This window comes from Mus caroli, unplaced genomic scaffold (assembly GCF_978045245.1).
Source record: "Mus caroli unplaced genomic scaffold, Mus_caroli_1 scaffold_18, whole genome shotgun sequence".
Lineage (NCBI taxonomy): Eukaryota > Metazoa > Chordata > Mammalia > Rodentia > Muridae > Mus > Mus caroli.
The window spans coordinates 29,349,948-29,362,223 of NW_028227273.1; the positions used below are offsets into that span (position 1 = coordinate 29,349,948).

General features: G+C 44.2%; 1 protein-coding gene across 3 annotated transcripts in view; it reads left to right on the forward strand.

Annotated features, from left to right (window-relative positions):
* Positions 1–1,771: 1,771 nt before the first annotated feature.
* Positions 1,772–12,276, forward strand: part of Vapa (VAMP associated protein A) — a 32,953-nt gene continuing 22,448 nt past the window's right edge. For 2 of the 3 annotated variants that reach the window (XM_021186222.3, XM_021186223.3), the window contains exon 1: positions 1,772–2,115. In XM_021186222.3, the coding sequence (XP_021041881.1) occupies positions 2,037–2,115 (79 nt within the window). In that variant the 5' untranslated portion in view covers positions 1,772–2,036. The remainder of the gene's footprint in view (positions 2,116–12,276) is intronic. The other variant, XM_021186224.3, reaches the window with a different exon arrangement.

Below are 12,276 nucleotides of genomic sequence, written 5' to 3' on the forward strand. Positions count from 1 at the left end.
TCTACTCTTCAAAGACATAATGGTTTAATTAAGGAAAAAAGATAATATCTTCCTGTTATTGTTTCTTAGCACATGTTAAACTTATACATCTTGGGATTGCATTGTGTTAGAATTTTTTATTTTAAAATTGCAGTTTGAGTTACTGACTTGCACTTCACTAAAAAAAAAAAATCACACAAAAAATTTGGCTGGTGATTGGGATAGAATTTCCAACTATTTTTGAAATGTTTCCAAATCTATTTTTTTTTTTTGCCACTTTGCACTAGGTATTTATATAAAATGATTCTCAGCATTGGTAATTATACAATCAAAATAGCAATCAACTACAAAAAAGTTGACAATGTTGTGTTTAGCAATATCAAATATTCAGCCAAGAATAAATAATTTTTACGTAGAGATGAACAAGGAAATCTATCTCATTTGCATGCAAGCTTGCTTTTGTCTTAAATGGGTAAGATTTTTGGTCTGCTTCTTTTCAAAATTCATTTTTTAGGTTAGGATACAAAGTAAGCATTCAAAGAAAGAAAACAAACTTTTTTTTTTTAACGACCAATGTTTGTTTTATACCACTATTATATCCTATATACCTCGGGTGGCATGAAAATTTCTCAGGTGTCGGGGCGGCAAGTTGAAAAAGTCTAATTAGCTGTATTCTAGACTGCTCATTTCGACATTTACTTCCCAAGCAATCTAGAGTGCCTTTTCGTGGCAGAAGCATGAATATGCGCTTTGTTTCGCACGGAGCTTCCTAGAGATTTAAATTCAAGCAGCACCATAGGACACAATAAAGGTTTTTACAGCACATCCATTTGTTTTGTTTGCTCTTCCCGTCCCTGGATACCCTGGCAATGGGCTGAATATCTGTCAGCAACTTGCTTGGCATTTTTTTCTTTTGGTACAGGCTCTCCTAAGTGATGCAGATAAAATTCGTCCTTAGCGCGAGAATGTGGCAAACAGATTTGGGTATGAGTTTGAAGTGAACCACACTGTAGATACAGCACGTGAACTCCACGCTGTAGGAACAGACATTTCGTTTCTACCCTTGTAGAGAAACTGCCTGGCACAGATTTCCCCTGGAACTCTTTTGCTTGTGAGCGAGGTGTGTGTTTCCTTTGGCTGGGCAGGAGGCAGCCTTGGAACGACAGGCAGAATGGAGCGCACGTTCGCTGAGGGCGGAAGGAATCCCCAGCAGATCAGAGGGACACGCCCTGCCGCTCTCCCAAAGGGCGGTCTCTCCTGGGATGCCTGGCTTTCAGGCAGCCTGCAAAAACCCTTCTCTTTTCCAGGGCAGACAAGACGCCCTCTGCGAGCCAAAAGCCGCGTCAGCGGCCCCACCCACTCGCCTCCAACGGACCTAGGTCGCCTTCCCGGTTCCCAGCAGCCACCGCGGAGGCGCCGCCCGCACAGGGCATGCTGGGAGTCGAGGTACCCGGTGCTTCATGACTCTCTTCCGTTCGGAATTCCATTTGGAACGCCGTGAGGTAGCGTCGTAGTCGGCGCTCCAGCCCCGCACTCGCAGATCTAGGGCCCCAAGAACTACACCCCCTTCCCGGGGCGCCGTGCACCGCGTCTCCCCGCAAAGAGCCCCGCTCCGCCCCCCCGACCCTGCTCTACGGAGATTGACAGCGGCGCGGCGCCGGGAGCTGCGGCCAAGTCGGAGGTGCGCAGGCGCACTAGCTCAGTGTTGACCCCTCCCACCCCCAAGTTAGGCCCGGAGGGCGGGGCCAGCACGAGGGCTCCAGGCCGCGGGGGCGCGCACGTAGGCACGTAGGGCTCGTCACGTGGGGCGCCGAGGATCGCAGTGCGCGTGGCCGCGGCGGCTGGTGTGGGGTTGAGTCAGTTGTGACACCCGGAGCTGCTGAGCGGACAGGCAGCCCTCGGGACCCCCGCGGCCCGGCAGCAGGCGCGGAACTTCGGGAATCGTGAGCCTGGCCCCGTCCTAGAGCTCCGCGGAGCCGGCGCCGCCACCGTCCCCTCGCCCCCGCCAGCGAACCGCCGCCGCGGGCGCGCCCCCGCTCTGCGCTGCGCTGTCTCCTATGGCGTCCGCCTCCGGGGCCATGGCGAAGCACGAGCAGATCCTGGTCCTCGACCCTCCTTCAGACCTCAAATTCAAAGGTAGGCTGGCTGGGACGCTCCGGAGCGGAGCTGAGGCTGGGGCTGGGGCTGGCGGGCGGTGGCTGGGTGGCCGGGCCGTGCTCCCCTCCCCCACGCCCGGGCCGAGTGTCGGAGCCGCGGCCCCGCTGCGTCCCTCGGCCCCGCGCCTCGCTGTCCGCCGCTGCCGGGCCGGGCAGGGCTGGGCTGCGCTGCGGAGGGGAGGGGAGGGAGCCGCTGGGCTCCGCGGAGGGCTCCGCCGGGCGCCGCCGCCATCTTGCGGCCCCGCGGGGGCGCCGTGGGAGTCCGCCCGCGCCTTGCCCGCCGGCCCGCATGGCGTCCTTGCCCCAGGGGCGGCCGCGGCGCGGTGCGGGAGGGCGGCTGGGAGCCGGAGCTCCCTAGTCTGCGGGCGCCAGTGGGCGCCGTTCGGCGGCTTTGGGCAGGCGCGGCCCGCCGCGGGCGAGGAGGCGTTCACGGTCGCGGCCTCGCCCGGAGTCTTCCCCGGTCAGGTGCGGGACTCTGGCTGAGCCGGGAGACCAGGCAGCAGTGTCTCTGGCTGGGACTGACCCCGCGTGTTGGCACGGCCCCCCAGGCGCGCGGCAGAAAGCTGTGCGTCAGCTGGGACACGCATGGTCGGAGGTTAATGGTAGTGGGTCCCTTGTGTCAGCTCGGATTGTCCCTAGGTACGGAGGACCCAGTCCTTGTGCTCCTAGTCCTTGAGTGCACACTGTCTTTACTGAAGAATTCTCAGCGTTTGTGACCCGCTTACGCTTGCGGTTTCCCTGCGTATCCCGAGAAAGCTGCTAAGGTGCCACACAGCTCTGGAACTGTTGACTTTGGAGCATTGACTGTGATAGACAGTGGCTTGGTGATCCTTGTTCAGATCCAAGGCAGTTTGCCTTCTCAGTGTGTAGGAAACGAAACGTTACACAGAACAATTTACTATATTTTAAGGAGTACCAAAAGAATGGAGCTAAAAAGAAAACGTGATCCTTATTATCTTTAAATGTAAAGTGCCCTCCCCCCTCCCAAAGTTAATACCTTGCGTTTTAATTTCAGGAACTGATGAAAACAATTTTCCTTAGGCGCATATCGATTCCAGTACTAAGAGAAAAAGTAAACCCATTAATATTAGTGTAAGAGTTAGTCCAAATGAAAATAGCTGAATTGCCCTTGTGGGAACAATTTAAAATAGTTCCAGACACTTAAAGATTTTATATCTTAAATAGTTTTAGGGCTTATAAACATTGGGTATTCTGCTAGTCACATGCCCTGCAGGTGTTTCAGTACATTCACAAGTTTCTCTTTACTAGACAAGAACTTGATTGTGATTTTTAAGGCAGCTCTGATATCTTTGGAATTGGGTCGTGAACCACACTTATAATCCCGGCATTCTGGAAGTCCAGAAACCATCCAAAGTTTGAAATCAACCCGGGCTACAAGGGAGACACTAGACAGTGTCTCAGAACTTCGGGTAGTTTGTATTTTCCTGCAGCAAATTTCTGTATTGCCTGATTGGTTTTTTGGGGTGGGGGTGGGCGGGGTTTGCTGAGTTCTTATAGTACTGTAGTAGCCATAGGTAATAGAAGCGATTTAATGAACATTTTTACGATATTTTGTGTGGTTTGCCTTTTCTCTTTTGACTGTAAGAGCAAGTTATCTGTACCACATAGACATGTGTGAAAAGTCTGAGACGGGTTTTAAAAACGATTGAAAATACTACATTGTGCAGTATCCATATAGACCACTTATTTTTGATGTTAAATAATAACTGTGTTTATACAACAGACTATGTGTTACCCAAAAAAATGATCCCAGTACTACTGAAAAGGGCAGGTAAGTGGTACTTAGAGGGAGTAGCATGTCTGTGGAAGCTTTTAAGGGAAAAAGGCTCCTTTCAAGTTGCCTAGGGAACGTTATGCAAAGGGAGTGGTTGGGTAAGTCCTGAGGGGAGAAGCTACAATGAGGTGAATAGACTTAAATGCCCAGTTGTTCAGAGACTTCAGGAAAGATGGGTGAGATGGAAAGATAGGGAGAGGATTGGAGGAGTTTGACATTTGGAGTTTGGTGCTTTCCTCCTTAACGTTACTTTGTTAGTCAAAGATAATTTGGTACAATGGTAGCCTCTGTATTTAAATGCCCACTTCTACACTAAGTAGGGGGATTTAGAATCCACAGTGTGCATGATCTTTTGGTTGACCATATCACAAATTATTTACCTGATCTTTACATGTGTTTAAGTGTAGGTTGTTTACACATTTCCTTTTGCAGAATTACTTGATGATCTGCTAGGTTTATTTGAATTATTTGGATTCACCATTGGTTTCTTCAGGAGTGACTCAGCCATTCTGAGATTGACAATTTTCTTTTAATATGAATAGTGACTTGATAAGTATCATTACTTTGCAGTTTTATTTCAGTCTTTTAGTCATAATTCTTAGTTTATAGATGCATATATGTATGTATATAATCTTTATAATTGTAGAATGAATTCTAAAGCAGACCTTTTAGTGCTTTAGTGCATAAAAAGATTTATTATTAAATTTTTTTGGTTGCTTAAATCAGCAATACTTCGACCAATAATTTAGATTTGAAATTGGATATTTCACAGAAAAAAAACTTTTTGTCCTTAAAGTCTAGTATGTTATAAAGTTAGTTTATTGTTTTGTGTAGCATTTTACTTTTTGTAGATGTTGACAGTATTGGAAGGAAGTTTAAAGAAGAAAGTTATGCAAAAAAAAGGAATTCCAAGTGTGTGTTTCCTCATGAAGGTCCTGGAAAAGAGGAAAATGGACTGAACTCCTTGTGTTGAGGTAGCTCTTGTGAGTACTGAGGAACACAGGGAGCTAGCTGTGCTGCCACTGTCAGCCAGAAGCCACACCCCTTCTGTCTGAGCATGGTCTCTTCTTCCATCCCAGGCTGCCTTTGGATTCCAGTACACCTATGAGGATCTTGAATTCTTTTTAAATACAATTTTTTAAAAAAGATTTATTTTTTGTGTAAGTCTTCTCTTGTATATACATGTGTACACTACTTGGGTCCTGAGTGCTTGTGGAGGCCAGAAGAGGGTGGCAGGCCCTTTGGAATTGGAGTGACAAGTGGCCATTAGTTACTATGTGGGTTCCTGGAATTGAACCTGCATCCTCAAGAAGTATTATCAACCACTGAGCCATCTCTTCAACCACTTTTTAAATTTTTTTTTAAATATTTTTTGACAATTGTGTGTGTGTGTTGCGTGCACACAGACACATTAACATGATCATCTTTTGTGTTCTCCATCTGACCCACTGCCTCATGTTTCCCTCCTACTTTTGTGTCTTCACTAAAAAGTTAATATTTTATTTATTTATATATGTGCGTCTTCATGTGGATGTGAGTGCAGATGCCCTTGGAGGCTGGAGGTGTAGGATTCCCTGAAGCTGGAGTTACAGATGGTTGTGGTGAGCCACCTGATGCGGATGCTGGGAGCTGAACACAGATCCTCTGAAAAGAGCAGCAGGTTAAACTGCTCAGCCATCTCCTCACGCTCCCCGTACTTTAAAAAAGTCCTCTCCTGAATCCAGTTAGTGCTAGCCTCGTGTGTGTTGGTATAGGAGCATGAGCAGCTCACTGGTACCACCTCCCTTACCCTAAAGAAGACTGACTTTCCTTTCTCAGTAACGGTCAGCTGAGATGATCATGTGCAGGGCTGTGTAGATTCCACAGCTGCTGTGAATTTAGAAGTGCAGTGGCCATGTCACGTCCCCAGAAGACAGCATGACATCTCTCTCATAGCACTCTTTTCTGTCCTCCTGCTCTTAGATTCTCTTCACCTCCTCTTTGACATTCTCTAAGCCTTGGGAGTGTGGCCCATTTAGGACTGAGCGCTCACTGTCACCAATCTTAGCACTTCTGAGTCCTGAATTAATTACTACTCATTACAAAAAGATGCTTCTCTGCTAAAGGTTGAGAGCAGCACTTATGGGTATAAATGTGAATGTTTAGAAGGCAGGTCAACAACATGAACCTGGAGTGAGACTACAGTGGTGGGTTCTACCCAGGGCCTAAGATTGCCCCAGCAGCAGTCTTTTAATCAGGTTTAAGAGGTATCAGTCCTTCTTGTGGATGAGATTCCAAATACAATTAAAAATTGATTAGTTACCCCCCCCCCCATTAGTCATGCCACTATTAGACCAATGGGCATAGCTTGCCTGGTAGGTTGGCATTGTCGCACACAGGGCCCAAGGTTGGGTAATTCTGTTATCTTCTCCCTAAGTGGCCTGCATAGCATCTTCAGGCACCGTGAAAGATTGTAGGGAGGAAGTTTCTCAATCAGTTCCAGATTGGTTTCTCTGTGTTCTGCGGTATCTAAGACCTTGAATTTTAGTTCTGCCTTCCTCTTCCTTCCAAGTGCTGGATTATAGATAAATACCCCACTTCCTGAACATCTTTGAATAGCAGCATATCATTAAGATAAGCACAAGCACTGAATGCTACAGTTTTTTTGGGGGGGGGGGAGTGGGCAAAATAGGAAATTTTACATCGTTTCAGAAGATGCTCTTATTCTACATAAACTACATCCTAATTCTGGGAAGATCATTTCACAAATGCCTTTAAATATAATCCTTAGCCAGTTCTTAAAAGTTAAGGTATTTGTTTGCCCATGGGGTAAGGTTTTATTTGTCGTTTTTGGTATGTGTATATTGCTATAGTAGACTGCTTTCTTTAATACCTGTGTCTGTATACACCTGGCTGTTGCTAGGTAACTGTTGGGTGGAGCCTACAGATATCCTGGTCTTTTGTTTTATTTTGCATTCCTCTTGGAAAACTAGTTCATGTTTGTAGTATTGTTACTTAGTAAATCCTGTGCATGGTGTTGCGTCTCACCTCAATGTTTTACATTCCTGGATGAAAGACACACAACACAGCCTTTATATTTTAGTATGCCTTAAGCAGCACAGTAGTTGGGCAACTGCTTAACCTCCGTGCTATTAGAACCTACCTCCCACTGATAATTCTGAGTTACTACTTACTAATTTCTATGTTCCATCTTGGTTGCTTCTGGGCCGTGCTCTACTGGCCCCTTTACATGGTAGCGCCGCCTCCCTGTCCTGCATTCCTCATGCATGGTGCCCTGCCCTCCTCTCCCCCGTGGTCCCATGCTTGGGAAACCTAAAACTCTGCCTCTTTCTCTTTTCACCAGCTATTGGCTGCTGGCATCTTTATTTACCAACCAGAATTACAGGTGCAGACAGTTTTGAGGGAAACGATAGCATCAGAATACAAGCAGCTAAAGTGTTTGCTGTTCTCCAGTTCCAAGTCACTGTAGTCACACTTCTGTCCTCACTACTTGATTGTCTCCTGCATTGATCATTTCCAGTGTATATGTAACTTTATCATTTACTACTACAGAAAGTAGTATTACTCTCTTGAAAAAACTTTAGACTTCAATATCACTCTCTTATGTCACCCCTCCCCCAAGTCCCTTAAATGTTACTGTTTCTGAGACCCTGACTCGGTTTCAACACCATTGTTCCTTATTCAGACTTACTAGGTTTTTTCCTTCCTCAAATCCATATTCCTGCTTCTGCACAGTGTTTGCAGATACCCAATTCTGTAAATCAAACACTCTCTGCTTTGGTTTTGGAGGTAGGTTTCACCATGTAACTCCGGCTGACAGAACTGTAAACCAGGCTGACCTCTCAAACTCGAAAAGATCCGCCTGCCTCGTCCTCCAGAGTGCAGGGGTTAAAGGCGTGCACGTGCTGCCACTGGCTAATCGAAAATATGTTATTATTATTATTATTGTTATTGTGTGTGTGGAGGGGGGAGGAGAGAGAGAGAGGAGTGCGTGTGTCTGCATGCTGTGTCAAGGTTGTTCAGGATTGTTTGTGAAGGTCAGAGGACACCCTGGATTCTAACTCAGGCTTGTGTTACAAGTGTCTTACCCACTGAGCCATTCACTGGCTCAAAGACTACACAGGTCTTACTGTACTATTTGGATTTGAATGTTCCTATCAAGTGACAGCTCAGAACCCACATAGTCCTAGCTCTCCCACTCCTTAACCTGAACATTCATATTTTATAATTAGCACGCATACTCATAATCTCTTTTTGCCTCTGTTGGTCTGACTTTTTAAATGCATCTTCTGCTGGTAAACTTGTTGTTTTTTAGATTACTTCAGTCATGAATTTGTCAGGAGTAAGTGTTGGAGCTACACTCGTGCACAGTTGTCTCTGGGGGGCAGTTCTAAAGGTTAGAATCTCAATTTCCAGATGGGTAAAATGTAGGGGGAGCAGTCCAGGAGTAAATTGAAGTTACCTAGTGCAGTGGTTCTTAACCTGTGGGTTGGGACTCTTAGCAGATCTTTCTCCAAAATATTATAAGTCATAACTGTAGCAAAACTACAGTTATGAAGTAGCCACAAAGATAATTTTATGGCTGGGGATCACCACATCATGATGAACTATATTAAACAGTGGTAGCCTTTAGGAAAGGTGAGAACCACTGACCTAGAAGATGAAAGGAGTACGTTAGTACACGATCCTGTGGTAGAAGGAAGGGAGCGCATGATGTTAACTGAAAGGTTTCCAGGCAGCAGTAGTAGAAGTGACCAGGGTATGTATAGTTCTGGCTTGGTAGGTCAAGTTAGAAGTTTTTCCTTTTTTCTTCTTCCTCCTCTTCCTCCTTCCCCTCCTCCTCCTCCTCTTCACTGAGGGATTAAATGGTGTGTGTATATGGTATTTCTTTTTTAATTGGGTGGAGGGACAGGTATAAAGGTATGCCAGGCTATTTTGTGTTTCATTAAGAAATACTTAATTGTAGCTATGCAGATTGGTATTAGAAGTGAGATAATTAGATGCTGCAGTGCTGCAACGATTGTGGCAAGAGGTGGGCATTGGTGTTGGAGATAATAGAAGGTCAAAGTAGACGTGTGCTGAGAGCAGGTGCGGCTTCCTAGATGGTGTTCGTGAAGTGGAGGGATGGTGGCCTTCACTGAGCTAAGAAACACAGATGTCTGGATGAGACTGATAACATTTTCTTTTGGGTATATGGAAGAAAGGTAGGAGGAAGACCATACTTCAGTGTGGCAGTATGCTTGAGGCTTGTAGATAACTAATGAGAATGTGCTATAAGTGTGTATGTGTGGATTGGTTGAACCTTTAGGAATTTCACCTGTAATAGCAATTCTTTTTAAAACAGAACTTGGATCTCTTTGCAATTGGGTTTTTCACCTGCCTGTTGCGCATACTTGTATTTTGAATTTTCATACTTCTAAAAAACAAGTGCTAAGGTATTTTGTAAAGAACTAATTAAGTAGATTGGTTTTTTGTTTTTGTACCTTTTGTATAGTCAGTGAGACAAAGAGTATGGGTGGGGCTTGACTTTGGGAGTTTTGTGACTAAGTATTAAGTCATTTAACTTGCTTTGGTGGCATTGGTGGGACAAGGTGGAAAGAGAATTCAGAGTTGGAGCTAGCTTGGGCTACATGAATGGAAGGGCTAGGGTGGGGTCAGGGGGATGAGACTAGGAAGATGGCTCAGGTGCTTGCCTGCCAGCGTGAGAACCTGAGTCTGGATTCCCAGCAACTGGGTTAAAAGGAAGGTGTGGGGCTCATGCTTGTAATCATAGCACTGCAAGCACTGCAGAGACAGATGAGGATCCCTGAGGGCTTTGCTGGCCAGTCATCCCATCCTGGTTGGTAAGGCCAATGAGAGACTGTCTCAAAGGACACCTAAGTTTATTCTTTGGCTTTCACATGCTTGCACATGTGTATCTGCAGGTGCACATACACAACTAAAAATATAAAAAATCACCTTAGAAGTTATTTTAATCAAATAGAAAAATATGCTGTAGTATTCCTTTCATTTATAAATTTTGATTTCTATGGTTTGTGATCAACTGTGGTCCCAAAATAGAAGGGGAGAAATTTCCAGACATAAACAGTCATAAGTTTAAATTTGTGTCTTTCTGAGCTAGATAGAGGCTTGCCAAGGACCTGACTGTTGGGCCAGTTATTTCCACACTGCAAAGCTGCCCACGAACCAGTTATTTGGACATTTTCTTACCAGATTGTTGGTATCACAATATTGTTTCCTTTAAGTGCAAAGTTCTCAGCTTAGTAGGGAAACAGAAACTAACTCTATGGTGTGATGTTGCAAAGATCTACAATAAGAAAGGGTCTCTCTGCATGACTGAGAAAGGGAAGGGATTGTCTTTGGATTTGCTATTGAACTTCAAATGATAAAAATGGATGGCCATGGTATGTGATACAGGCTTGGTTAGAATGGAAAAGGCATTAAATTATAGGACTTGATTCTGGTTTTGATTTTAAGTTTTGGGACATGGGAAAACTTAAGTTCTTCAGAATTTGGTATTTTTCCAAATTGTTAGCATTGGTAATTGTTAAAATTATGCTTTAGTGTATCATATTCTCCCCCCCCCCAACAGAATTTGTTATACATAGTTAAGATATTGGTTAGCTATTATTGTTGCTGTGACAGACAGGCAACCAAGGAAGAAAGGTTTCTTTCATTCCCTTTACCATTTCAGGGAGATAGAGTCCATTGTGGTGTGGAAGTTGGTGGCAGGAGTTTTAGGTCACACGGAATTCTCAGGAAGCAGGCTAGTGGTGAGCTCTGGTGTTTAACTGTCTTCCTCCTACCTAGTACTTCAGCCAGTGAAATGCTGTGACTCAGTTCATTGGATTTCCTATCTCAGTTAACCTGACCTGCCTTTTAGTGTGCACAGACTTAATTCTGCTAATTCTAGATCCTGTCATGTTGACAATAGTTAGTATCCATCACAGGTGTGTGTTATGGGATGTATGTAGTAATGAATGGCTGCATGATTGAAGCAAACTAGCTTGTTTCTTACCCCTCCTCTCTTGCCTTCCTCACCTTTCCCCAGTTGAAGTTTTGTCATGTAGCAAGAATCCAGACCCAGCACAGTTGAATGTTATGTGTATTATTAGGTCTCTAGACATGTTTCAATCCTGCATGTGTGCTCGTTTGTATTTTTTTTGACCTCTTTCTGTCCATCATCCCTCCCTTTTCAAGTTTTCTGTTGAAACTTTTTTGGGGGGTGGGGGTGGTGACCTAGAATTCAGAGATGTGCCTGCTTCTGCCTTCTAAGGGCAGAATTAAGGTGTGTACCACTGTGCCTGGGCTAAATAAAAATGCTTTGTCTGTGCAGAAATAGTTTGTGAAGGGACCCTGCTGCTGCTCAGGAATCTATATTTATTGGTCACTTCCTCATGTTTTCCTTGTTGGCTTTGTGTCTGTCTTTTGAGGGACACTCATGTGAAGGGTTATCTGCTTTTCTGCGGTGGATCTGGCTTTCCTAGGATTATAAAGAATTGTTTTGGAAGACAGCTAAACCTAAGGAAATATTATTTGCAAATACCTGCTTACTTCCTGGGTTTTCTGTAATGAATGTGACTCCTCAGGTCATTCAAAATTTTAACTTAGGAAAGTTTCCTACTGTTACTACATTGTATGCTTTTAAAAATGTGATTTAATAATTTAAACATTAATATCTTGATTTACTTATTTGTGTATTTTTGTTTGCCCTTTTGGAGTGGGGGGTATGCTGTAATCAAACCTGGACTTTATGCATAGGAGGCAAACATTCTGCTACTGAGATGGATCTTAAGTACTTGCCTAGTTACAAATAATATTCTATAACCTGTTTCATTTGTTACTTGAGTTTCAATTTCTAACAACAGAAAGGAAACATTTTCTTTGCATGTCATATTCTTATTTAAAATAAAACTCAACAGTAAGTCTTTAGCATCTAATCAGTCTTGAAATTTTCCCCGTTGTGCTTCTGGTTTTAGTTGTTTGTTTCAGTATGTGTGTTGTATTAGGTTGTTGTGTGCTGTGTATTGTCTTGATCTAAAGTAATGTTCCCCACCACTTTTCTCTGCTCCTTTAAGTCATGCCATTGATTTTTTGTGAAAAGACCATATCAGTTGTCCCAAAGTCTCATATCTAGATATCTTGATGTATTTTATGTAAGTTTTATCTTGATTAAAGGGGGTTGATTAGTCTTGGATTTCAGTACTTGGGGCAAAAAGTATTTCATAGATTACATTGTGTCACATCTGCTGTCCTGCTTGTGGTGATAAACTGATTGGTCATGACAGTCTTAATCTTTCATTGAAAAGGTATATAAATGTGATCCAGTTTTTATAATATATACAG